The sequence below is a fragment of the Botrytis cinerea genome, chromosome 15 (assembly GCF_000143535.2).
Source record: "Botrytis cinerea B05.10 chromosome 15, complete sequence".
Classification (NCBI taxonomy): Eukaryota; Fungi; Ascomycota; class Leotiomycetes; order Helotiales; family Sclerotiniaceae; genus Botrytis; species Botrytis cinerea.
The window spans coordinates 152759-179846 of NC_037324.1; the positions used below are offsets into that span (position 1 = coordinate 152759).

The following is a 27088-nucleotide window of genomic DNA, read 5'->3' on the forward strand; positions in this document are numbered from 1 at the left end:
CAAGTATTTTGAAATACACAGTGTGAAACAAGCGATACAGTTGTACACCTTGAACACAGTTAAGGTTGAGAAAGTTGAACAGTGACAAAGATTAATACTACAAAGACTTCTCGAATGGCATACCTCGCATTCTACTCGAAAGCTCGTACCGTATATGTACTTTACATGCTGTACCCCGAAAGCTTAATATGCCAACTCGTGCATACAACTTATTTCAATGGCAGACAGATATTTTAAACAGTACTGGCCCAAGTTGAAACTTGATTCGATGACCTTCAACAACACAATCTCTAGGTGAAGTGCATTCTAATGGTACGCCTCGGAACGTTTTGTCGACTTTCTTCGACTACGCAGTCATTGCCGTCTCTCACATGATTCAGAAACTAGAGCAGATTTATGAATATTTTGACAACTTAATCACCGAAAAGATTAAGTTCTTGAATCCATTGAAGCACGATAATCTTGTGGTAGACAACGAGACATTTTCCGAGCCCAAACGATATTTTGGACAGTATTAACACTCAAGGTATTGGATATCGTGATTTCAAACCAGATACAACAAGTTTCTAAATTGATTCATCAGAGAACCCACCTTAATTGAAAGAGGTGAGGCATAATTTCCTGCAACATCTCGCAAACAAATGCAAGGATAATTCGGACAACTGGAGGAGATAGCAAAAAAGATTAAGCAACAAGAGACGGGAAGCTCTCGCTTTGAGAGATAGCGTAGGTGCGAAGTCCTACTCTCATGCTTTCCATTGGACAATTTTTTTGCCTTCTAACTTTTTAATGACAATGGTGTTATGAAGAGTAGTGCTGCAACTATATTGGGAGAAAATGTCAAGCTATTGACTTTTATGAGCATATCCTTCATGCCACTTTCGTCTTGCATGGTAAGCTGACTCTGTTTCCAGAATATGTCTCTATCGAGCTGAGTATATAATTAGCTTAGTCAGGAGATCAACACACCTCAAGTCAGTTTGGAGTATCAACGTTCGGGGTTTCAGTCTTCGATCTATGAAAATTGTTGCCACGGTCGTCGGGCTGTAGACATGGCTCATAGTTTTCAACCTTGACAGCTGCATGAAGTTTCCACGAGCACTGCATCGAAGATGTGTTATCTTTGCAATATCTATGATGAAAACGGAGTCTTCAGACGCTGCCTGGGGAAGAAGAGCCTTCATTCTTGGAAAATTCTCGGTTCAAAGAGTGATCGAACGCAAGCCGTCGGATTGGAGATTAGTACAATACTTGCTTTACCGAGCACTTGGTACGATAGGTATCAGGGAAATCAACTGCTCTGTTTAAGCATACCAAACAAAGACTATCCCATGCCACACTGGCATCCATGGAAAAGGCACGAAATCCCATCCGGATAGACCGAGCCCAACGTTTCGAAGACGCTTGGGCTAAAAAAAAAAAAGTACGGACAAGTCATCTGATTGGCGTATGTGTCAATACATTCTGTTTGAAGGGATTGGAAGTTCCCTCATCTCTGCCTGTTTTCACTGCAGTTCTGGGGATCAGACTGTTCCCCAATCAAGTCAAGGCCAGGATATCACTCGAGACCTCGAAACTCAGCAAAATTAAGTAGCGATATCATGCTAGCCAAGTTTTAAGGGCACAACCTCCCCGAGTAGTAATGCGTATACTCGAGTACTTACCCGCTGTGTGACATACAAAGGAAGCACTCGCAGAGGATCTTTCGTAATGACAATTGTAAGGTATGGTTCAGCAGTTTCGTTCCGTAGAACTGCAAAACTGCAAAACTGCAGAATCAACAGATTTATCATTTCAGGCTGATCAAATAGACATTTTAAGACATATAGCCGAATCAAAAATAGGATTTCACAGTCATTTTGTCTGGCCCAGTCCTTAATCAAGCTCCAAGTAATGAAAGTGGCCGAATATCGGGATCGCCTCAGTTCAACGTACGCAACTCATGCTCTCTAGTTCATGAAATAAGATTAATGAAAAGATTCATTCATATTTTATCATCTCCTGATCTCCACTATCAGCTTGTCCCTCCGTCAAGGGCCTGAAAGCCAGAAAAGTGTTGATACACACTGGGTACGTATCTAGATGTATCCAATACATTTCCTCATGCCCTTCGTATTATCGCATCCACCTTCATGCTCGCAGTTTCCATGCTCCCTTTTATACCCCTTTTCATTATATCCTTCACTGTCCATGCCTCATTTTCTCCGATCTACGGGTAAATTCACAAAAAGAAAACGCCGCAACAATGCTCTTTTCTTAAGGGATCGTCCCATGAAAGTGACGGAAATCCATTCCCAACGCCCATACATTCTATCTGTTTCAGTTTTCTCCAAACATTTTTCCTCGATGACTGCCTACTATTGTGGTAGGTATCTTCTTGTTATCTTCAACGAACCAATCTTGATCCATTCCGCGCTAAGATTCTTCTGTGACTTCTGGTACTCAAGTATATACCGAATTTAAGTGCGAGTTTAGTGACCAAATCCAAATCCAAATCCAAAGGACCTCTTAATTCGTAAATCCCATCAACTTTGTAATTTCATCCAATAACTCTGTCAAATCGTCATCGCTGATTTTGTCTTGTAAACTAGGTATCAAAGTCTTCGCTTCATCGGCCGTGTCGCAACATAATGAGCCTTCACATCTCATGTTAGTATTGCTTCTCCCAATAATTCCCTCGTTGTCAATCTTCCCCAAACCGCTCTCCCCGTCACACCTTATTCCTCCTCTTCTCTCTCTTCAACCCTGAAAAGAACCCAGGCATAACAAAGTAAAAACCACAAATCACGTACCCAACTGCGCCCTCTCAAACTTCGCCAATTCTCCTCTGCTTCCTAGCAATCGCTCTACAGCCTCGACATTTTCCTTTCTCTTGAATCTCGCAAAATGATCTAGGTATTCTTGTGTCTTGCTCAAGATCTCTGTCTCGTTGACATTTTTGCGATCACCACGGCGTTTTGCGACAAGCGCATTAATGACGAGTGCGGCTTCAGAATGGGTAAGTGCATCTACATCTTGGAATTCTCCGAGCTTTAGAACGGTCGATGCTTCTTCGTCGCCTGCTGGAGGAGCGCGAGAGCGAGATGTGGGGGCTGGTGTTGCCATTGTTTCGAGGGGAGAGGTAGGTTCGAGAAAGGTTGAAGGATGTGGCTTGTGGGGGAGTCGGATTCGATAACTTCGATTGTTCTTCTGACAGATTGTGTTGTCTCGAATTTAACTATGTAATTGAATAAGATGCTCCTTGCCTTGAAATACGCGTCAGACTTCTCCGAATCGACTTTGTGCAAAGACTTGACGTGCTTTGCTGTAAAAGTGATTTTGTTGACCTGAAAGGAAGAAAGAAAGTTAAGTCGCGGCCGATCGATCAATAAACATGTGCTGGTCGGCAAAATCTCGAAATCCGGGGAAGGCTGCTTACTTGACCGTTTTGGGACGAGGCTACAGACAACAGTATATTGATGCACCTCGAACTTTATACTGTGGGTGTTTAATGAATGCGCCGAGTTTGATATTCAATTTCTGATTCTTGAATTGTTTGGGCAAAATAAAAGCAACATTGCGAATGCGAAGTCTTCATTGAATAATTGATCTCTACTACGAATAACTCCCAACTTCCTCCCTGTCGATTGCTCCTAAGAGTGTGTCAAATATCAAAATGCAAGTTCTACTCCCACCTTTTCCAACGAAGTCTCACAATCGCAGTTCTAATGCTTGATTCGTAGGGTCGTCTTTGCCCTCACAATAATAAACAAAGCTGGTGGTCTTATCTACCAAAAAGATTTCGCAGATGGGTTGAACAAATTATCTATAAATGACTATCTGGTGCTTGCTGGAACATTTCACGGGTACATGGCTTCTCCCTTTCTCTCCCTTTCCTTTCTGCTTCCAAATCAGACCCATCTCGAACTTCTTCTTCTGACAACCTTCACTAACAAATCTCTAGTGTCCACGCTATTTCCACTCGACTAAACCCCATCCCATCCTCTCACCTGGCGTCAACAGGTACCTCCTCTCTTCCTTCAACCTCCCACTCCAAAACACTCTCTACCCTCTCCTCGCTCTCCTCCACTCCCACATCCGACGATCGACCAGACCCACCCTCCGGCATCGAAGTGCTCGAAACAACTTTGTTCCGACTCCAATGTTTCCAGACTCTCACTGGTACAAAATTTCTCCTATTCACTGAACCTGGCATGCCAAATGTTGATAGTATATTGAGGAAGATATATGAACTATATGCGGATTATGTGATGAAGAACCCATTTTATCAGTTAGAGATGCCGGTTAGGTGTGAGAGGTTTGAGAGGGGCGTGGAGAGGTGGGTAAGGGGGGTCAACATGAGGTAATCTGGAAGGTGGTTCTGGACAGATGGATCCATGGATTGACGTGGAGGGACTAACGGACCTGGGGAAAACCGAAGTGGGATCGTGGGCTCAGAGGTTGTATTTTCACTGATTAAAGAAGAAGGGAACATCACTGGGTATGGTACTGGATACAGGAGTACCTGGTCGGATCTCTCACATTAGAATCAAGACGAAGGGAAATGTGGACATAATTTCGGGCATAGAAGGAGCATATTGGGACTTGAGCATTATAATGAGGATAAATGCCATTGTTTCACAGGTCAAATGTCAAAGGAGTCAAGGAGTACACAGACTAGAAGTAATTTGTTGACAAGAGAGCCAAATACCATTGTATATGATATCTATTGGTACATACCAAACGCCAGTTTGCCATGCAGCCCCAACCATTCATTCAATTAGCAATCCATCCATTCATTTCCCCACCCTATATTTCAACCCCTCATCTAAGCCGTATCCATTTTATCATCGTCTTTCTTGTCCCCACTCCCACTAGCTTCTCCGTCCTTATTCAACAGAGGTGCGGATGCCTCATCCTCTTCTTTAATCTCTCCTAACGCAGATTGCTCCGCTGCTTCCTTCTCTAGTCGATCCTTCTCATTTTTCTCAACCCGAGCCTTCTCGTCCTCCATACTCATTCTCAATGCCAATGCTAACTCTGGGTCTACGCTTGGATCGATACCGAATTCGAATGCGCCAGCATCACCACTTGTTTCGGCTCCGCCCATACCAACTCCTCCTGTAGCTCCATCGCCATTTAGAATTGGTGAAGTCATCAACTGGTCACTGAGAAGTTGGGGTCCTGGTGGAATGATGGCCAAGTGTGAACCATCACCTCCCTTGACATTTTCATTGAAGGCTGTCAATTTTTTGGTGACATCATCATCAAGTTCTCCGAATACAACGAAGTCGATTGAAACGTTATTCTTCTTCATCTTTTTGGCGAGCTTGACAAGGGACTTTTCGTCTTCTGCGATTGGAGAGCAAGTAAAAACGATTATGCGTTGACGTTGGGATTTGTTTTGTCGATGTTTGAGTGCCAACTATTAAAATATCCATGTCAGTATTTATCCCAGCTCACATGTCCCGTTGATAAGTAGTTTCATGAAGAAAACAATAACATACACCGGCAATTTGGATACCTGTAGCTAAGTGACTTGATCCACGGATCTTAGTCTTAGTACGATGTAGTCCATCCAAGATCTTTCCGTGATCAGTTGTTAAAGTAACAAGAACCTCTGGTCCTTTACCTCCCATAGACATTAAACCAACTGAAGATTCTGGATTGGCTTGAGTGATGGTGGAAAATATCCAAGAAACAGCATCGGATTGCGCTTCATAACGTGTTGGTGTATAATCTCCATTTCGACTGCTTTCGCTGTTGTCCACTACAACCATTACTGCTTCGAGAACCATCTTGTCGGATCGGCTGCCGTTGGGCGAACGTGCGAAATCTTTGTTTTGGGAGTTCTGCTTGAGTCGTAGAGTTGAGAATATTGTAGAGGACGATTGTAAGTGGTAAATGTGGATTAGTTTGTTGATGGCGATAAAGAAGTTGATGTTTGTTAAGGTTGCAGGTTGCTCAAGGTAGCTATGGTTTGCGCGTTAATGCTAAAGTACAGCAAGCATCGCTAGCTTCGGAGCGGTGCTAATCCCTGTAACCTCTTCAGAATTGGGGGAGCAAGAAAGTTTAGCCACACCTGTGGCGCTCAGCAAGCGACTTCGATAGTGAACGGATAACAATCTCCAAAGTGATGATGATGTTTATTCTCAATCAACATCACAACATCACAACACTCTACACTCTACACTCGCCATACAACATCTCACAACTTAAGCTCTATACACGCAACTCAACAATCCAAAAGCACTCGAATCGCAATTGTTCACACAGATAATTACACAAATTCACAAAGTTTCACGCACATAAACAGCCTACGCAGGATGGCTATCACAACAGGGCAAAAGCAAGCTCTGATGGAGAATTTGCAATTGGAAAGTAAGGAACTCACCTCCAAAACGCGTCAAATTATATACTGATTTTCTATTTAAATAGTTTCTGAGCGTGCCAGAAAGCTCAGAGCACAATACAATGTTCAAGCTCAAGGTTTAAAGACGCGTATTGAAATTCGCGTCAATCGCATACCTATTTCAATGCGCAAAAAGAACATTGGGGACTTGTTTGAAAAGCACAAAATTACTGGCGCACAAGCAGCGCGTACGGAAGTGGGACCACCAGTCCCAGCAAAGAACACTCCAAAAAACACACAAAAGAAGATTCCAGTGGAGGAGTCAGAAAGTGGTCCAAGTACTCGAGTCACAGCACCATTTCGTGCTACCAAAAGAAATAGGTACGTTCTTCCTACAAAGTTACAGACCATAGACTAACAATTTAAAGTGACGAGGCAAGATTGGACAAGGAAAACAATATTGACAACCCAAAGAAACGTCAAAAGGCTGCACCCAATCTGCCCGAACGTACCACGTCTCGTGTCAATATGGACCCCAAACAAATACTTTCACCTAGATCCGCTAACTCTCGAACTTTACCTGCCTCGCCAATAAAACCCGCACCACCGGCCAAATCTACTACAGATTCTCGTCCACCTACAAGAGCTGGACGAAAAGTTGCGCCACATACGAATCCAGCTGGAGCTGCTCCTAGTCGAGCAAGATCCAATACTGCAACTTCGGGTCCAAAGACTACACGAGGAAGAAATGTCAGCAATACTAGTACAGAAACTGTTGTTAAAAAGGCACCGGCTGCAAAACTTAAGAAGGCAGCACCTGCACCTGCGCAACCTACCCAACCGGCCAGCACTGCTGTTGGAAGAGTGTTGAGAAAGAGAGCTTGAGGTCATTTCAAAAGCTGCAATATCATACATTTCTTGACCATATTCAACTCATCTTTTGTTCACGAAGCACTGACCCTCGATTGAAAATACTCCTACTCTGGAGTGGGGAACTTCCTCTATGGTGTTTGATTAAAAATGTTATGGGCTGTGACCCCTTTTTGATCAACACCATAGGGCATATAGAACCTTGATATCGTGGCTTGCGGTTTTGAACATTGAGATTTCGAATTGATGCTATGATCCAATTTAATGCTTGGTAGCGGAACGAAAAATATGATCACTTGAATTCGAAATGGATAATGATGGTTTATGTATTTTTTAGCGATTGGAGTTCTGGAAGGTTTGCATTATATAGGCTTCTCTGGGGTATACATTGGAAGGCGAAAAATTATTGCATGAGTTTCTTTGGAATAAAGGGAAGCAAAGGATGATTGGCGTTTGATTTTCTGATACCAATAAAAAGTCTTTTATTGAATGCACCTGATATTACGTAGGGAAATTGAAATTCTGAACAATACTAATGTATGTTATCTTGGTGTCTATTTAGGATTTATGGTTTGTCTGACATAGACGATATCTTCTCGTTCTGGTCTTAAACTTCTAGAAATACACAGATCCTTCATTACTTCTAGCGCAGCGAGAAAGAGGGTTTGTAGGCTTGCTCCCATTGAAGCCACTTAGTAGATCGCTCAATTGACGACGTTACGTCATTTCTCAGGGTGATACTGCCGTGTCAGTGAATCACCCAAGTAGAATGAAATTGAAGAGTAGTTTTGGTAAAAAGTCATGTAAGACAAGATATCTGATCAGCGTGAATAGTCACATCCGCTTATGATAGGAGACAAGGCAAGACACGGACTAAAGCGGCCGCTAGCGACTGTTCGGAAAAACTACCCCACCATTACGGTTCTTGAGCTCATCCATCTTAACTCACATCAAGTGTTTCCCCTCTAAATACATACAAAAAATATCATTGTAAACAAGAACATTTGAAAGAAGAACACAAATCGATTTATAAGAAAATATGGCAGATGTAGAAGAATCCACTGCGCCTGCAGAAATTCAATCAAGACATGTTGTTTATTGTGGAGGTAAGTTTACATATGAATGAACGACCCCGCTATCTTGATTTTAGAAGACTAATAACAGAGGATAGTTTGTTCGTTACCACCTGAGGTAGGCATTAGCCCTCTATTTCATGGGCTTTGGGGCTTAATTTGAATAAAGGGATGAGAATGTCAAGCACAAGATCATTAACAAGAAGCAAGTAGTATTGCGAATACGGCGGCACAGTAAAGAAATGTCAAGAATGGCTCGAGAAGAAATATCCCTCCATGTACGAGCGATTATGGTCTGAAGGTAAAGTTCCCATCCTCTCTTTCTCTCCACATGCCACATGCTAAATTCTACCTCCCCTCCTTCTAGATGCTCTCGCAGCAGCAACCTCCACCCTCAGCGTCGATGCCCAAAAACGCGCCGCCAAAGACGCCACCAAAAAAGCCGCCAAAGCCGAAGCCCTGGAAGCCAAACAAAATGAAACTCTCGCGTCCTCTAAAATCCGTATCAAGCGCGTCGAGCGCAACAAACGTAAATACGTAACCGAAGTCCAGGGACTCGAAGCCTTTGGACTCGAGCTCAAGAAGGTTGCGAAGGAGTTCGGATCTAGGTTTGCGACGGGAAGTAGTGTGACGAAGGTTGCGAGCGGAGGACAGGAAATCACGGTGCAGGGTGATGTGAGTGACGATGTGAGGGAGTTTTTGATAAAGAATTATAAGAATATTCCGAAGAAAAACATTGTGCTTGAAGAGCCGAAGAAGAAGAAGGCGGAACCGGTGGAGGTTTAGAAGGGGGTTGGTGTTGAAAGAAACGAGCGGGTGGGAGCGTGAATTCGGCATGCTTGACCAGATTGGGATTTCGAGGAATACATATACCATTATGAAATTCATTTAATGGCATTGAAATATGCCAAATCCTGCGTTATATTACATAATGTGAGATTTGACAGGAAGGGAGGGCCGGATTCGATATCCCTAACTAGGTATTAGAAATACCTTGAAATGCAAAATTCGACTCGCTACCTTGAAACTCAACCTCCGACAACATTCAAGGCAATGAGATACGAATATTGCAATTTGAGTGGAACAATGTCATCTCAACATCGAAAATAAAAATACAAAAGGGATGTATGTACATCTTGAAGAACAAGAGATAAACTGTTTGTTTGCACAGACATTTGCTTCTCGCGAATACCACACAAACTCAATTCCATAAGTTATGTAATCTACATAAATCACCATGATATATCACTTACTATATTACTCTCCTAGGGTCCAGCCGGGCGAAAATCTAGATGGATGAATGAATAAATGCATGCATGGAATATCGCACAAACCTGTGTCTGTCAAAACTGAGCCTGGAACTAAGTCAATATGTCAATTCCAGATTCTCAGTATCTAGACAATGTTGTGCATCCATGCGGCGAGTGTATCTAACAATGCATGGTCATGTTTAACATACACCCACTTCTCCCATTGTCCTGCATAATTCACCTCGTATCAATTTTATAGAATTTGCATTGAGTTTAATTATGGAACCTCAACTATTTAACCTCGTGTCCTATTGTCTCTTATGCTCTCTTACTAATATCTGTTTCTGTTGACTCCGTTTTCAATCTCTTCTGACATCTCGCTTATTGTTCTCCTTTTATATTTGCAGCATTATTACAATCCGACCATGATTCAAGTAACCCCATCATCTCTTCGAGGAACAGCAAAGAAAAGAAAAAGCCAGATAAGACAATCCATCATATCCCATAGCAACCCAGCCCTTCCCTTCCCCCCATTGCCCAACCAATATTTTTTCATAACGCCAATCCCGAATCAATACACGGATATCATAAACCCCCCAATCCATACCATACCATATCTTCGAATCCCAGCCATACCAACCCAGCTCAATTCGATTAGCCAAACTCACTATTAGAAGTCGAAGTAGGCCTCTTGATTTGAAGATAAACCCTCTGGGACCAGCCAGCATATAGAGAACATGATGAAGGAAACTCCCGCTAAATTACGCCATGATTTGTCCAAGCCAATATTTAGGCAGCCGAATTCCGATAGGTTCGTTGCAATGTATAAAAGAGGCCGTGATATGAAATTTAATAAAAAAAAAAGACAATTTGACATCCGGAAATTTAAAAAGAGTTCGAAATAGTGTACGGCATTAAAGTCTGGTTCAAAAACAAACTTACTCCATGCTACTTTGGACCGACCTCCGAAGTTTTCGATTATAATTCTTCTTATCATCCACTGATCCCCAGAAGAGTTTGGAAGCTTCCACATTCACCAATGTTCGTGGATCGTATGGCGGTGAAACTTCCTCCAAAGCTTCAATGATAGACTCGATATGAGATTTTGCATCATCAGGACGTTTGGAAGTATAGCAAGGTGTTCCATCAAGTCCAATCCGGTGATGAAATAAAGGTGTCTGAAATTTGGCTCTTGGTTGCTCTTCTGGAAATCTTGGGCTGAAGTAAAGCTTAATATTGAACAATCCGCCATCTAGATTGGTCATGGGACGACCGAAATAGGTAATGTTCCATACGAAAGGATTCTTATTGTCCAGTTCAACGTCCAGAGTTACGGACTTATCCCTCTTGTATGCTTCAACCACTTGTTCGAATTGGCGTTGAAGATTTGCTGCCACGCCACTTTCCTTCTTCTGTGATAACAGTCCTTCGGTAGCCCAATGAGCCGTCTCAGCATCCAAACTGGCACGAATGAATCTCAATCGTCTCTCAAGTTCAGTGTAGTCGAACTTTCCCTCCATAGTATTTCCGCCACCCTCAAAGGGCATTCGAGCAAAAGGTTGAAGATCTTTAACCTCTTTTCTTGCCTTCTCTACAGCCATCAAATACGAATCATAGTACCACAAGAATCTGCGCTTGCAAAAATCTTTGAAGGGTTCGAATGCAACGGCAGAATCGTCAAGTACGTCTCGATCTAAGTCGCTGTCGCTATCCTCGCTTGGTGGTGTGTATGGTGGAGGTGCACCTGTTGAGGAGATGTTCAAGTATTCCTCAAGACGTTGAATGACTGAAATTCGTAGAGTTTCATGACGAATCTACAGTCTCGTCAGTAACAGCACTAGCACAAAGAGCCTTGATAATTCAAGCCTACCTTTGCAGCATAATCTTTTTGATTTTTCCTGTCATGATCATCATTCGCCGTTTCGAAACCAGGTTCATTCTCGTAGGGGTTGCTCGACATTAAACTCTGAATTGATATTAAGATTGACTCAAGTCCCTGTGCCGATGACCACTCTTCTCCTCTTTCACCTCGCCAGGTACTATTATATGATTTAGTTTCGGAAGTCCAGAGGAATTGTATGAAGGTTGGTAATTACCCTAAAATTGATCTAAAAACAAGTCAGTCAGTCAATGTTGAAAGTATCATGACACAAAGGGTATCTTACAAACAAACTTTGCCCGTCGCATAAATGTTTGGATTGAAACGACATCTTCCTCCATTCGTAGTTGTCGCAATAACACTAGGTGCTTTTGTGGGATAATCTATACGGACGTTTTCAGCTTCTACTTAGTGTGCAACCCTTCCGCAAAATCGTACCTTTTCCAAATCTAACGCCGAACTAGAAAAATATCAGTATTGCATGTCTATAAAAAAAAAGCATGAATTGAATAGACCAACATCGAAGAAACCAAATTCGTAAGGTGTATCTGGGGGACCGATTATGATTGCTTTCACGCTTCGAACGTCGATATCTCGACAAGCAACTGCGAGAGCTATAGATTTACATAGTTAGTGAAAATCCAAGAAGATAACAGTAAACTTTTGAAGAAAAGATGTTGACTTACATAGATCTGGACCTCTCTGAATGTCTGCCAACTCCTAAAATCCCCCCAAAGTGTTGTCAGCCTTGCGCTTTTACTGTCCCATTTGGCGCATATCGTGATATCATGACATGGGGGCTGGCTTGAGGAATTTACCTTCGCAATACGAATAACGGAGTGATTTGCCATGATTTTGGAGGTAAGTTGTTCCAATAGCTCTTGAGAAGATATTATTTTATTATTATTTCTAATTAACTTCTTGAATTGCAGAAGTGTTGAAAGGATTGGAGAAAGTGTGATAAACTGGAGAAGTTGTTGGAGGAGGGATTATGAAGTAATTTGGGTGGGGTTTCTATTGGAAAGTGTTTCAGAGGCTATGGAGATGAAGGGAAGAGGCAACTAAATAAGCGGTGATGTTCGGCAGAATTCTATTTTGGCTCTAGTCAATTTATGGGGGAGGTGGGATGGGCACGATAAGCTTCCAAGAATGAATAGATGAGGCTGATTCTCGGTCTTCTCGTTCAACAGCTACGATATGGGTTTTCTCCAAATGAATTGAATGTGAGGAGAAGACAAGAGAGAAGAAGAAGAGAAAAGAACCCCAATCCAACTTATTATTATTCTCATGCTTTGGGTATATCAAAGCCAACTTTCCGAAACCTTTCGGGACTTTCCTATCGTACAAGGGATTTAAGACTATCCAGTCCCGCACTAGAATATATACAAAGTCTTCTGGGAAAACTGCGGCTGACGACAGACTTTGAGTAGTGTATAGTCGTCGAGACCAATCCCCAATATCTGTGTGCCCGCATATGCTGTGGCAGATTGAAACTCGTGAGCCTCGTTTTGCTCAACAACATCCACCGCTGCTGGCTTTCTGGGGGGCCAATTTAACATTTGTTTTCGAACCTCCATAGCCAGGACCCTTCACTCCAGATCTCCTGTCATTCAAGTCATATCTTCCAGCTTCGATGTTCATGTATATCCTTTCTGCCACTCTTGCGAATGCATTTTCAACGCCCTCACCACTCTTCGCACTTGTTTCGACATACTCTAATACACCATTTCGCTTTGCCCAAGCTTCTGCCTCTTCCACGGTAACCTCTCGTTTGTTCTCCTCGCCTGTAGCCAAGTCACTCTTGTTTCCTACCAACACAACAACTATATCGGGTTCAGCAATTTGTCGCAAATCATGTAGCCAGTCCGTAACATGCTCAAATGTTGGTCGCCTCGAGATGTCGAATACAAGCAGTGCGCCTGAAGCTCCACGGAAGTAACTCCTCGTTACGCTCTTGTAAGTTTCCTGTCCTGCCGTGTCCCACAAACTGAGCTTCATATGTTTCTGAGGTACATCTGATTCTGTAGCTGAAGGTTGAGGTGCTGGCTCTTCATCCAGCGTATTCGATTTTGGTTTGAATCCTTCTGAATTCGGTGGACCAACTGGAATGATTCGTGATCCAAATTCGACGCCAATGGTAACGTCATGATGCGGAGAAAAGCGCCCCTCGCAGAGTCGAATTGTGAGAGATGATTTTCCAGTTCCGCTATCGCCAATGCAGACGAGCTTTGCAATATAATCCCATGATGTTGTAGACATTACTTTTTGAACTTCGAGACGAAAGAGTCTATCGGCTTTTTGTTGACGTGGGAAGAGGAGAGGTCGTAGACTGGTGTGGGAAGAATAGAACCTATATTTGTGACGTGAAAAAAGACTGATACAAAAACAGTCAATGGACCATTCCGGAAAATGATATTGGTGTGGAAAGTATTGATGGATTGTGATGGATTGTAAAACTCGAATCGAATAACTCGATAACGATGGGCTTTATGAATGAATAATCTAGCTAGAATTCCTGGCGGTGGTAAACTTGCAACATGTCAGAGCTGTTGTATGGTCGCACAATCTCGTGGGCAGTTGAGAGTCGAGACAATGATAAGATTACCTAGGTAGAGTGTGCATGAATCATTAATGGCTGATGATTGACCCACCGTACAAATCCTCGCACCTCCTGCTACGACCTTCGACCTTCGACCTACGACCTACGACCCACGACCCAGCTAACATCCACCACCCCGGTGCTCTCTCTGCCCAGTCACACCGTGGCTTGCGGGAATGGAATGCAAGCGGAGGGCAAATCGTGATCCTCTAGCGCCCAGCCGTTATATTTTCGGATTGGAGCAGTCGGGCTGGGCTGGCTGGGGGCGGTGAACAAAGGAAAGGAATATGGACATGTTTTGGTAGCTAGGGGAGGAGAGGAGAGGAGAAGAGAGGAGTGATCAGTCCAGTCCAATCCAATCCAATCCAATCCAATCCAATCTTCACTTGATCGATTCACAAGTACCAAGTGAATAATGAATACACTCGAGTAGATTAATTAGCCGCATTCTTATCATTCTCCTTTCTCCTTTCTCCTTTCTTCTTTCTCTCTTCTCTCTTCTCCCTTCTCCTAACGTCATACATCTACTGCAGATACCAAGGAATCCGTCGGCCAAACCAAAAGATTTACACTCTTGCATAGCTCGATATCCCATCCTGTCCTGTCCTGTCCTATCCTGTCCTATCCTGTCCTATCCTTATCTCGAGGACGAGTTCACTCTGCCTCTCCATCATTCTACCTAGGTACTTATGCGGTATGGTACACCTGCCTCGTGATTTTAAATGATTCACGACTGAGGACTCCCGGCACTCCGCAATCACAAGTCTTGACTCGCCCCCAGCAACCCCCAGCAACCCAGCAACCCAGCAAGTGACTGGTATCTCACAATATTAATCTTCACGAGGCATACAAGTACATTTTTGCTTAACAAGTCTTGCCCATACAATTATCTTCTACAACATTCCCTTCCAGTGCTTGGAATAATCACAAGCTTTGCATCATTCACTGCTTACAAGATACCCTACCAACCCCAGACTGCAACTGATCTACCGTACTGCAGCCTGCGAGTCCCGTTTCAAGCTCAGAAAGACCCACAAGACTGGGCAGAAGCGTAGATAGAGTCCTTATCAACAACCTCGACCTCTCAACTTCATCGCAGACAAAATATTCCAACACACAACTTCATACTTGAGGGTTGAGCGTTGAAGATGTTTTCAGAATGTAAGTAAATTAACTCACTTGCCCTATTTACCTGGTGCATTCTTAACCATTGTATCGTCCAGATGCTTCGCGCTTCTTAGCTCAGTCACAGTCTCGATTCTCCAATTTCGTCCAACAGGATAACGAAATCCCAGCTCGGAGTCCGAACGAACGTTATCAACGATCGCAACCTTTACGAAGTTCACGACATCAAAGAGGACTAGGAAACCCTTATCAGTCATCACATCTCCCGAACTTTGGATTTACATCTCGATATTCCCAAGCTCCTCCTGATGCTCCGTTATTTCACAGCGCCTTGAATGATTTTCAGGAAGAAGACGAGGAGGAGGAACGGGAGAGGGAGACTGCAGATTTCTTTGCGCTTCAACGATCACGGAGGGTTTTTGCACCTACGAGAGAACTGGAGGAAAGTGAGGAAACAGAGCGCGATGGGAGTGATATAGCTCTGGGGAACAGTAAAGATGATGGAATGGCAGGTGACCATCGGGAACGTCCGCGAGGAATCAAAAGTAGTTGGAAAGGCGGTATCCGAAGTACAAGAGAGCGAGGCCACACACCGGAAACAGTTGGAGAAGAACATGATGACGAAAGTAGGCGACCAAGCAGTCAGGGAAGCAGTAGCAAAGGGAAGGGAAGAATGGTCGATATTGGACTAGAATCTACAATTGCCGACAGCTTACCGCCAAGTGAACCGGATTATGATATGGGCGATGATAATCCACCAGCGTTTCAACAATTTAAATCTGGGCCAAAATCTGGAACAACTCGATTTACAGATGATTCCATCAGAGGCAACGAGAGGGATGTCGAGTCGCAACAATTTCCTGGCCCTCGATTCCCCATACGACCGAATGAAGTGGAGGTCGTTCCAGTAGCAATTCCTACAACTGCAGACGAACTGGAAGGGCCAAAGCATGACATGTTCTGGGGGTCATTATTTTTGATATGCTTGGCTTCACTTTTCGCAACTTTCTTCCTAATCTTCCTTCATACGTCAACGCCTGACGGAGTGCTCGGAGATACGATATATACCACACTCAGTTCTTCATTCCATCTATTCGCAGTCGATACCCTTGCATCAATAATTGTATCATTTATCTGGCTCGCGTTACTGCGATCTTTTGTTCGTCCATTGGTATTCCTGATTGTTCTTGCGGTACCCATCATACTGTTCTCGTTCTCACTGTATCCTATGGTGTCTAGTATGAAAGGATCAACTGATCGAACTAGTGTACAAGATAGGGCTATGCGATGGATGTCATTTATACCTGGAGCTCTTGCTTTACTCTGGTTGTATACCATTTATAAGGGACGCCAATCCTTAACCAAAGCAATAAGCATTCTAGAATTCTCATCAAGGATTCTCGCTTCGAATCCCGGTCTGCTCGCATTGGGATTCGCTACGCTGGGTTCAGTTATAGTATGGACCTGGATATGGTTAGGAATGTTCACGAGAGTATTCTTGGGTGGTCATCTCTCAAAGTCAGGTCTTAGTTTCATTATTGATGCAACGACTTGGTGGCTTGGTGTATATTTCGTGATGATGTACATTTGGACTCTTTCCGTAATTGGGGGGATTCAACGAACTACTACTGCTGCAACAGTTTCTCAGTGGTATTATCACCGTAATGCACAGACAGGAGCTTCATCTCGAGATGTTGTTGCGGCAGCATTTTATCATTCGACCAACACGATATTCGGTACCGTATGCTTATCATCACTAATAGCTCTCTTGATTAAACTTCCTCTCCTCGTGTTTCCACGAAGATTGGTAGCGGCTATTTCGATAATTGCGTACTCTTTTGTACCAGCACCAGTGACAGCATTGCTCAATCCTCTTACTCTCACCTACGCTGCTATTCACTCACAACCTCTTCAAACTTCCGCAAGAGGTCTGAGTCAAATGACGTTCCTCACACCTCAAGCTCCCACCACCACATTAACTCCACGTTCCTTCTCTTCTCGAACACACGCCACAACACCTTTACTCCCTTACCGATTAGCCAAACTACTTCTTCACGCCACGCGTATCATTATGTCCATGGCTCTTGGTTTTGGTGGCTGGGTAGCAACTGCTCGTCAATTGTCTATCAGTATGCCCGAAGGTCCTGGTCTTAAAGGAAGTGCATATGCATATGTTGTTGGGCTTGTGGCTGGATTCATTGGCTGGGGTGTACTTGGGGCTATGGAGGGAGTACTTAGTGGGGTCGTGGATGCGACGGTTGTCTGTTGGGGGAGTGAGAAAGGAATGGCTAATGGTGGGGCATATTGTTTGGAGGCGGGCTATTTGTTTGGTGATGATAGGGAGTAAGCATTGAGGAAAGGAGTAGGGAAATGGAGGAAGGAAGATGGATTTGTATTGATTTGAGTTAATGGGGGATTCATGGAGCTTGGGACATGGTACATATTTGGATGGGTGTATGGAGCATAGGTCATATGATCAGACGGCATGACATGACTTAGCATGACAGCATTTTCTTAGCAAGACGGAATTAGTTAATGAAGAGCACTTAATGATTATATTTATTATATATACACATGTGTATCATGCAAATGGAATCATACCTCAGCATTCTTGACAGGTTGAATCATGAAACAACTGGAAGAGCTGACTGGCCGAAACTACTTATATCTTATACTTTTGACATAGTCGGATTTGATGATGTGAAATGGTGGGATGTGTCGAAATCCTTGTTTCTCTGTTAATTGTTTGTTTGTTTGTTATTGTTAGTTTGATCTTTCTTGTTGGGTTTGAAATAGTTGCATGGATGTATATGTATGGATGTATGGATATATAGATGTATATATGTATCTGTATATGTTCACTTATCTTGTGTGTTATGTTATATAGATGGATGGATGGATGGATATAAATGTAAAGATAGATATATAAGCGAAAGTAAGGTAAACTTGTGTGCGGGTAGTTGCTGAAACGAAGTGAGATATGAGATGGGTTCTTGTATAGAGTAGAATAGGATAGGATAGGATAGGATAGGATGGTTGTGGGTGGAGAGAGTAGGGAGGTTTGTTCTTGTTTTGTACGGTTTTGATTTGACTTGGCTGGAGAGGAGGGGATTTGAGGCGGGTGTGTAGAAGGAAGAGGAGGTGGAGAGAGGGTTGGGAATGGTTGGGAGTATGGAGTATGGAGTATGGAGTTCTGGTTGGTATGTGGGTAGTGGGAGAGAGTTGGGGGTGATTATGCTTGTGCTTGTGCTTATACTTGTGCTTATAAGTAAGATGCAGGAAGTAATGTAGATGTATACATAAATATAGAAGACTACCCATTGCGAGTACAAGATGTCAATATATATTCCATGTTATCCATCCATCCTAGAAGATGTGCGAATCCAAATCTCTACTCCAGTTTCCTTCCTTCCTTCCCCTTTTCCTTCCTCCCTCTCTCTATCTTCTTCTTCATCATTATCTTCTTCTTCTTCGTCTTTCCCCTTCATCTCCCTTCCCCTCTTCCCGTCTTCCCCCTCCTCCGACCTCGCTCTCAAAATCAATTCATCCATAGATTACACAACCACCAATCCCGTTACACAACTTCCACCTCTCATATCGGCCGTTTTTCTAGTTTCATTTTCACCGCCACGTTCATACCATACCTACCATACCATGACACAACATAACTACATGTGTATGTATCTATCTATTTTCGATAAACCCCGAGGACGAGAAGGAGAAGAAGAAAACATACATACACGTCGCCGACTTTCTTTTATGCGCGTGGCTGTTTTTAGATTTACATGTGCATTTTTTGATCGATTGGTTGGTTTGTGTGTGTGTGTGTGTTTTCTCGATATGGAATGATAATTTATAGGGAAGATTTCTGGATTGAATTAGTCTGAAATTGATGATGGAGGATGGATGAGCTGTGTTGTGATAAATAGATAGATAGAAAAGAAGGAAATAAAAAAACTCATACATGTATAGAGAAAATCTACGCTCGAAACAAAATAACTTACTGGTAGAGGAAATTACTGAAGATAAAATTCCCTGCGAAACATACAAGTGATATGATGTGATAGAGATTGTGATCGCTTAAGAAGGGAGGGGGCTTGATTACATACATGATGTATATGTATGTACGCATGCATGATGCATTGAGAAGTCCAGAATCAATTCCGATAGGAGTCAGTTGTACATTTTCGGACTGCGTCTTGCCTGCATCTTGCTTGCTTACCGGGGAAATGGATGGAGATGTGGATGTTTTTTCGGAAGCTGAATATGTGTATGTTTGTTTGTCTGTTTGTTTGTACGTGTCTCGTGTCGAACATCCTTTTTTCTTGTTTTCCTGGTTGAAGTGTAGATTTGGCTTTCTGGTTTGTGTGGAGGAGGGGCTGGTGGGTTGTTGATAATCTGTATTCCCTTTCTTGGTGTATTATATATATATATATATATTGATTGAGATGTTGTTTGGCTTTTGGTCTTTTCATTTAAACAAGATATATATCACTGCCAAAGTTTTGATTTTTTTTCCCGAAACTCATAGGTGAGAGATATATATATACTTATTACATATACTTCTTCACCGGGAATATCATTTCCACATTTCTTGCTTGCGCCATGCTCACTCGGAAAATACCAATTCCATCCAACTGAGCATAAGAACACAACCCATAATGGCCTCCACAACACGTTCATTCTCCTTTATCCCCCTCTTCTGTCCATCCTCATCTCCATCTCCCTACTCACCACCCGCATCCTCGAAGTCTCGCTCCAAACAGCCCAAATATCCTCGAAAGGCCAGATCCAAACCTAAATCTAAGCGCAACGGCCCAGAAGAACAAGAACTCCTCACTGAAGCATTTCAAAGGGAAAGAAACGAAGAGTGTCCGTGTCCTAGCTGTACGTATCCTGATGTAGACAGTGGGGGAAACGTGTCGCCGTCATCAAGAACAACAACATCGTCATCTTCATTCGACAATCACGACATGAATTCAGACGAAAATCTAAATATTGCAAGAGTAGAGAACAGAGGGATATTTCTGGAACCGAGAAAAAGAGGAGGAGGAAGCGAGTTGAATATGAAGTGGGGACTGGCTTGGTGGAGGGGCAGGAGGACCCGAGGGAGAGGATATGGATATGGATATGAATATGCGGAAATAAATACTTATGCTGGGGTTTCTTGAGATGGGGTGAAATCAACTGATGGTGCTTGGAAGATCTTGGAGGGGTGGGTAATGATGGAGACCAGGGTGAGTAAGAAGATGCGATTTTTAAAGGAAAGGGTTGAATGCGAGTATGAAAGAAGACTAAATGAATGAATCAATGCTAGGAATGGTTCATCTGGTGTTGATGTCTGATGTCTGATGTCTGATGTACTAGGTACCCAGGTATTCCATGAATAGCACGACACAAAAAGAAGTGAGACAGGAGATATATAAATAAACACAAACACACATATATAAATAGAACGCGAGCCACTCATGTCTTAACCATATCTACCCATCTATCTCCAACCTCTGGTCTAGTTATGAAATAAACTCTCTATATCCTAAACAATCGATATTCTTTTCGCATAATCATTCATGCTATCCCTTCATCTTTATCGTATTGTGTATAACACACTCAATATTCACTGATTCCCCTTTATTTCATTCAATGAACACTTGTTCATCAATCTTGCATGAGATATGCATCACGATTCAGGAGTAAATGAGTTAAATAATAAGGCAAAGATTTTATTGTCTTTCACATCTGAACGAGCGGACATTTGCATGTAGATATGTATGTATGGTATGTATAAATTCATTCAATCTAGTCCCAAAAAGCCAACCTAATCATCTAACAGTATAATATTCATCCCAAATCCGGGACGCAATGCAATGCGATTCTATATGGTATCTTTCGCAAAAAACCCAATTCCCTTATTTACTATCCATATCCCATCCAATCCGTTACTTCCTTTGATGCATTTTATTTATCCTTTCCCGCACATGTGTATGTATTTATCCTCCTCGTCTAAGCCGCTAGTAGATCTCCCCCTTTTCCCCATTTACTATCCTCTTCCATATCCGCCTCTGGAGTCTTAACTCCATATGCATCTAACAATTTGATACATCCCTTGTGTCCACCGTTCCACGCATCCCCAGCGGGACTCACATCCCGATCATCTTTCGCATCGGGGGCAGCACCATGATTGAGGAGAATCTTCGCAATATTCTCATGACCCCTCGCACATGCATCATGAAGCGGGGTCTTTCCCTCGTCATCTCTGAGGATGGGATCCGCGCCCCTCTGCAGCAGGAACTTTGTCGATTTTGGAAGATTCTTGCGGATGGTCCACACGAGCGGGGTAGTGCAGTGGTGATCTGGACAGTCGATATCGGCACCGTGAGCAAGGAGTAATTTCGACATTTCGAGGTTGTTGTAGGAGATGGCAAGACCAAGGGGTGTGCCCTCGCGAGGTCCATTTTGGTAATCGGTGCTTCCGCCTTTGTGGTTGGGGTCGGCGCCTTTCTGGAGGAGGATTTTGGCGACCGAGGTGTTTCCGCAATGGACGGCCCAGTGGAGAGCAGTGAGTCCGAAGGAATCTTCAACGTCGATGTAGGTACTGCTGTTTTTGAGGAGGATCTCGGCAACCCACCAGGTATTGCATACAGCTGAAATGTGAAGGGCGGAGAAATGAATATTTTGGATGGCGGAGAAGTTGGTCATGTGGCGGTGCTTTTTGAAATAGAGAAGCCATGTGCGGCGGAGATCGCAGTTGCGACGGAAGAAATGACGGTCGAGGGCGTAAGATTTCATCATGCGGGATCCGGCGATGTTGCTGTGATTGATCCAGTAGATGAGAGGATATTGAAGACTATCTTCCGAGGAAGGCTGATCTTGCAATGAAGAGAGAGGAACATCCTCGAGACTTTCGAGGTAATATTTCCAATCTCTGGTGGTGTATTTGAGAGCTCTGAAAGCTGCCTTTTCGTGTTCAAACTCGAGATCTGAGGAGAAGATACCGGCTGTTTCGTGGTTGAGAAGATACTCCTTTGCGGAGCGGTGAACAAAGTATGGGTGATCGCGGTGTAGTGATAAGAATGATCCACATAGTTCAACAGCATCCAAGACAATATCTTCATCATCCATAGCTGCAGCAGGGAAAGCTGCCATAACGGCAAGTTCGCGAAGACTGAGAGGTCTGAAAGCGATTCCGACTGCACGGAAGACTGAAAAGGCCTTTTGTTGATCTTCTTCGCCCAATTTCAAAACCCCCTCGAGAATTCTCGCATATAATGCATCAAGCCCAGCAGGGAATTTTCCGAGTACAAGCTTGACATTGATGAATGAAACGTTTTTCTTCAAGAGTTCCTTGCAAGCAAGAGAGATGAAAAGGAAGTTTCCTTCCGCCTTCGCTCTCAATTTATCAGCGACAAATTGTTTCAATGGTGCATCGAATCTCTTCTTGGTAGCCAAGATATCAACCTTGTGAGTGATGAATGTATCGACGGCTTTGCTCATTTCAGTGGCAGACTCTTCCAAGTCTACTACCCAGGATAGCTTCAAGTACTCCTCGATCTTTGTTTCGTTTCGACTAGTAAAGATCCATTTGACATTGCAAAGTCCGTCGACGTTGGACGCAATGTATGTACTGGCGAGCTTGAGGAAACCATCCAAAGACTCCTCGGTACATTCATCGAGACCATCGATGATCAGGTAAAGGTTTCGTGTGGTAGAAGATTCAAGTACTCGTGTCAAAGCAGTCCAAACCCCCTCGATGGTGGAAAACATTTGAGGTCCATGACGTTTAAAGTCTTCCAACAACACATTTCGAGAACTTTGTTTCAGAACTTGATGAAGAACGGTCTTGAGTGCATGTAATGTTGAGTTTCTTTGATCGGTGTTGTTGTCGCAGAAAAAGTAGGCAATTTGGTCACAAGGGTTTTGAGCGACCTGTTTGGAGAGTGTGTCGACAAGGTACATAGAAAGCATGGTTTTACCCTTTCCTGCTTGTCCATGAACCCACAGCAAATCGGATTGATCGCTCTCAATCATGGACTTGTAACTCTTGTTGTTGAGGATCCAGTCGCATGATTTACTCAAGAGACGATCCGTTCGAGCTTCGATTTCTCTTCTTCCAATAAGTGGATTGATGACAGTGAGTGCATTCAAAACCTCATTGCTGGCTGCCACGTCTTTTGGTGATGCATTGCCGAACCCACGGACCTTTCTGTGCTGGGTGGTTACGATATCGTTGATTTGACGGGTGAGTTGGCCCTTCTCCATCTCATGGGTGCTAAGCATAGTCGATAGCAGACTTGATACTGCATCCTCGTGGATCGAAAGCTCCTTTCTGAACTGTGAGACATCCCATTTTCTGCAAGCTAGCCAGTCGATCTTTTCGATGATTCTGGAAAATTCTTCGTGAGACCATAAAGATCCCTTGGTGGTGATACCGTTTAACCTGCATCCTTGATGCACAAATCTTTCTATACAGTGTTGGCATGCACTGATAACTTGCATCATCAAGCCACGTTGAGCTCCAAATGATGGATCACTCAAAAATCTCTCGATCCCGTCGAGACGCTTGTGAAGGTTGAATAGGACTTGTGCAACATCTCCAAAGACTGGGTTTGCTTTTTTCGAATCGTCGATTGCTGTGAATGCGTTTCTAAGGATTCCAACTCCGTGAATGACCTCGCCGAAACTGAAACCGAATGGAATGGCCATGATTGCTATGTCTTTTGTAGAAGTATTTGAGGAGGGTTTCTCTGCCGATGTTGTAAAGCAGAGGGTTAAAGGTTGGTATTATATATATGGAAAAAGTTACAAGTATAGAATGTAAAAGGTAGATCAAGTTGGTGCCAGAGATTGACAGAATGGACGTCCGTGAAGCTTAAAGAAGCCTCTTGAATAATCGTGATATAATGATTTCTTGTAAGGTGTCATTCGGGCCGTGGTGGCGTACTTTGAATGGACCTTTAAGGCTGATTGTGATATGAACTTATCACAATTGATATGATCACTCCTTTCTCAAGTGAAAAGGCGGAAAGATAAACTTGACTGATATAGAGATAACGGAGAGGAGGGATAGGTCTGATATATATAAATGATGAATGGAGATAGCATTGCCGTGTTGTGTCTTGATTACATTACTCTTTTGAGATAGGACCCACCGAGTGTTTTGAATCGTAGGAATGTACTCCGTATATTTTCAATGCATTAGTGTCCAACGGATTAGAATGAAATTGGGAAAACCAACGAGCAAATCCACATGTTACCCTACCGACCACTTGAGTTATGAAGCGCGACGACCGAAGATAAGTCATTGATAATAAGCAGAATCCACTCGGTACAACAAATTTTTCTTCAAAAAAGGTCGGAAATCATGACCAGTAGGGTTATCTGACACAACAAACCAGGTTTACCGATGCCATCTTATCAATTTACTCCACTATTGTTGATGTTCTAACGGATTAGTCTGATACCAACCTTTACTAGAAATTTAGGGGTCCGCTTATCTTCCGGCTTCTCCTCGTACTACTTTTCAACATCACCATATTATTCGCTCAAATTCCAAGCAGAGCACATAATGAAGGGGTGAAAATGCACAAAGAGGCAGGATGGAAGTGAACAGACACTGGGACCGTCAAAACGACGCGACAAAGACAGAAAGTTCACATGTTTATCTCTTTCCATGTATTGATTACTTGACTTGTCTCTCGTGTAGGATAGAAATTCCAGGAAACGGTAGAATAGATTGAAGATCTTGAGAAAATCAAGATTTAAAGGGTTCAAAAAAAGAAGATTTGCACTTTTAACGCCTTTTCTGAAATTCTTTGCATACTTTACTTGCATCGGCATACTTGTAAAAGGAAAGTTAATTATCAATTGAGTAACTGTATGAAGGGATTACACATGGGTATAATGCATGTTACCCAGGTAGGTTTTCACATTCTAAAGCATATCTACGTCATTGTATCCATAATATGGCGAATTTGGTTGTTTTTCGCTACGCAATATGATCCTTCCGTGAGACCCTCAGAAAGAGGAGGCTAAGAGGCTCCTCTTTTTCGTGCAATGTATTGATTCGGCTCAGCCCAGTTAAATGTCTCGAGAAATAATGCGTGCGGATGTACTTCGTAGGGGATAAAATATCGGTGGGAGGTCAGCTCTGGTCAGACCGCTCAAACTCCGCCTTTATCAGCTAAATCCTAACTTCTAACGTGATTTGATCCACTCTAAACTACATGATATGATATCTTAAAAAAATATTCGATATGCATTGGTGTACAATGAATAGTGTGCACTGCCTGTAACTACTAACTTCGTACTAACTACTCAAACAAATCCGAAATCCGAAACCAATCAGATCACCAAATCTTGCATTCACGGTAATTTTTCGCAAATTAAACTCATTTTCATCTTTTCAGCATGAGTTTAGACCCGGTCAAACAGTAGGTCCTTAAAAAATTCCTGCAGTAGTTGCCGAGGACAGATAGGAGACCTAGGGATGGGATGAATGAATCGTATGAAACCAATTGATCGCCTTTCCGATCCGATAACCAATCGTTCGGGAAACCGCTTCAATCTTTCTCCACTAGAAGAATGATACAACTCAGAGGTTCAATGCTCAATGCTCAAAGAAAGGATCCGTAGGATAAATAGAGTAAACAAGCCAGCTGTGCAATATTGTGTCCTGATTGCATGCATGCATATAGAAGATTAATATTGGGACCTGATAAATGAGTTGTGGTGAGGCTTGGCTCGATATCCATCCTCTGATGGCTTCATCAAATTTTCTGCACGGTAGGTAAAGTCAAATAAAAACTCTCATCTTCCATCCTCATTGTCAACATCCACTATGCTTGCAACATCTGCTAGTTCGTGAGTTGGACCTGACCGTGATGGAGATCATAACAATGGAGGAGGAAGCTGGATACGGATTTCCCTCTGAGCCAATCAGGAATCAAACTGGTCGACATTTAATCAGATAATCTCCATTTAATACCTCGTATCAATCCCGATGTCATTCTTTCCTGTATATTGACGCACTGTCAATATACGCTCATGCCACATGGCAGATTTTCAGTCTGTGTTATCACGTCGAGAGTTCCAACTTCCAAGTTAGGGAATGCGGGATTTGTTTGTGAGAATTTCGGCACATTTGACTGACTCTATGAGGTATATTGTTGACATGTGCCGCTGTCACATCACGGGAGCCTGTGAGAAAGGGTGAAAGGGTCGTGAGGGGTCATGAGGGGTCCTAAGGGGTTTGACGTTCACACCCTCTTCACTTCTACGCTCGTAGCTTCATACCATTGTGAGCCGATCGATCGAAGATATCGAAGGTATCGAATCGAATGCTGTTCGCTGAACTTGAAACACACTGTTAGGTAAAGTTGATCTCGGAGATCTCCAGCAACCTTATAGGGAAAGTTCAAGGAAGTGGGAGGTTACTTGTTCACCCATGATCCACTCCGAAATCACGACTCATGGTCTGCTCAGCCGTCAGCAGTTTTATAGGTTTGTCGACGGCTTTTGAATTCCACATGAAACCACCATTTGTATATTAGTTTGCCGCGGCCCCAACGTCGACTCGAGCGAAGAATGTCAAGTTGCTGATTATGCGAGTAATGTCGAGTACTAGTAAACATGGACGTCTACCTATTGTATCTTGAATAGACGTTTGTGGCAAGCAAAAAGCAGAAAAGATCAGAATTTGGACCGTGTTTAGGAGTCTGAAATAAGGAGGGACAATCAAATTAATTTTAGTCCCTTGGAGCTCAAACTGGAGGGGTAAACATTTCACACAGGAAAAGCAATATATTGATCACGTGCGAGCTTCAACCATTGTGTGATTTTTTTCGTGGATTTTCTACCCATCTACCATGCCCAAGGTGATGGACGATTGGTTGATATGGCTTGCTTCTTCCCCAAACTCTCTCATAATACCTTTCCCCGTCGAAATGCATCGTCATTTCAAGT

At 43.1% G+C, this 27088-nt stretch overlaps 10 protein-coding genes across 10 annotated transcripts; 5 read left to right on the forward strand and 5 right to left on the reverse strand.

Annotated features, from left to right (window-relative positions):
* Positions 1 to 1971: 1971 nt before the first annotated feature.
* Bcrpb4 lies at positions 1972 to 3327 on the reverse strand. Its single transcript, XM_001548758.2, has 2 exons — positions 2793 to 3327; positions 1972 to 2636 (listed from the first exon to the last, which is right to left on the reverse strand). Exons 1-2 carry the CDS (start codon positions 3103 to 3105, stop codon positions 2509 to 2511), a joined length of 441 nt encoding a protein of 146 aa, XP_001548808.1. The 5' UTR covers positions 3106 to 3327; the 3' UTR covers positions 1972 to 2508.
* Positions 3328 to 3467: 140 nt separating this feature from the next.
* Bctrs23 lies at positions 3468 to 4654 on the forward strand. The gene is made up of 3 exons (XM_024697344.1): positions 3468 to 3657; positions 3723 to 3845; positions 3944 to 4654. Coding segments are annotated over exons 1-3 (528 nt in total). The 5' UTR covers positions 3468 to 3655; the 3' UTR covers positions 4347 to 4654.
* A 33-nt stretch (positions 4655 to 4687) lies between these two features.
* On the reverse strand, positions 4688 to 5936 carry Bcrpn10. The gene is made up of 2 exons (XM_001548760.2): positions 5487 to 5936; positions 4688 to 5404 (listed from the first exon to the last, which is right to left on the reverse strand). The coding sequence occupies exons 1-2, from the start codon at positions 5775 to 5777 to the stop codon at positions 4808 to 4810; spliced, it is 888 nt and encodes a 295-aa protein (XP_001548810.1). The 5' UTR covers positions 5778 to 5936; the 3' UTR covers positions 4688 to 4807.
* Positions 5937 to 6123: 187 nt separating this feature from the next.
* On the forward strand, positions 6124 to 7285 carry BCIN_15g00370 (hypothetical protein). Its single transcript, XM_001548761.2, has 3 exons — positions 6124 to 6360; positions 6418 to 6712; positions 6760 to 7285. The coding sequence occupies exons 1-3, from the start codon at positions 6306 to 6308 to the stop codon at positions 7214 to 7216; spliced, it is 807 nt and encodes a 268-aa protein (XP_001548811.1). The 5' UTR covers positions 6124 to 6305; the 3' UTR covers positions 7217 to 7285.
* Positions 7286 to 8157: 872 nt separating this feature from the next.
* Bctma22 lies at positions 8158 to 9512 on the forward strand. Its single transcript, XM_001548762.2, has 4 exons — positions 8158 to 8307; positions 8373 to 8392; positions 8488 to 8575; positions 8642 to 9512. The coding sequence occupies exons 1-4, from the start codon at positions 8241 to 8243 to the stop codon at positions 9058 to 9060; spliced, it is 594 nt and encodes a 197-aa protein (XP_001548812.1). The 5' UTR covers positions 8158 to 8240; the 3' UTR covers positions 9061 to 9512.
* Positions 9513 to 9804: 292 nt separating this feature from the next.
* BCIN_15g00390 (hypothetical protein) lies at positions 9805 to 12418 on the reverse strand. The gene is made up of 8 exons (XM_024697345.1): positions 12222 to 12418; positions 12090 to 12123; positions 11923 to 12017; positions 11842 to 11863; positions 11690 to 11786; positions 11621 to 11632; positions 11395 to 11563; positions 9805 to 11338 (listed from the first exon to the last, which is right to left on the reverse strand). Exons 1-8 carry the CDS (start codon positions 12252 to 12254, stop codon positions 10463 to 10465), a joined length of 1338 nt encoding a protein of 445 aa, XP_024553160.1. The 5' UTR covers positions 12255 to 12418; the 3' UTR covers positions 9805 to 10462.
* Positions 12419 to 12625: 207 nt separating this feature from the next.
* On the reverse strand, positions 12626 to 14023 carry BCIN_15g00400 (hypothetical protein). The gene has a single exon (XM_001548764.2). The coding sequence runs from the start codon at positions 13660 to 13662 to the stop codon at positions 12916 to 12918; it is 747 nt and encodes a 248-aa protein (XP_001548814.1). The 5' UTR covers positions 13663 to 14023; the 3' UTR covers positions 12626 to 12915.
* A 771-nt stretch (positions 14024 to 14794) lies between these two features.
* Positions 14795 to 17474, forward strand: BCIN_15g00410 (hypothetical protein; the record flags this gene model as incomplete). The annotated part of the gene is made up of 2 exons (XM_024697346.1): positions 14795 to 15163; positions 15226 to 17474. Exons 1-2 carry the CDS (start codon positions 15151 to 15153, stop codon positions 17472 to 17474), a joined length of 2262 nt encoding a protein of 753 aa, XP_024553161.1. The 5' UTR covers positions 14795 to 15150.
* Positions 17475 to 19623: 2149 nt separating this feature from the next.
* Positions 19624 to 20617, forward strand: BCIN_15g00420 (hypothetical protein). The gene has a single exon (XM_024697347.1). The coding sequence runs from the start codon at positions 19789 to 19791 to the stop codon at positions 20296 to 20298; it is 510 nt and encodes a 169-aa protein (XP_024553162.1). The 5' UTR covers positions 19624 to 19788; the 3' UTR covers positions 20299 to 20617.
* Positions 20618 to 20916: 299 nt separating this feature from the next.
* BCIN_15g00430 (hypothetical protein) lies at positions 20917 to 24459 on the reverse strand. The gene has a single exon (XM_001548768.2). It carries the CDS (start codon positions 23828 to 23830, stop codon positions 21131 to 21133), a length of 2700 nt encoding a protein of 899 aa, XP_001548818.1. The 5' UTR covers positions 23831 to 24459; the 3' UTR covers positions 20917 to 21130.
* Positions 24460 to 27088: the final 2629 nt, after the last annotated feature.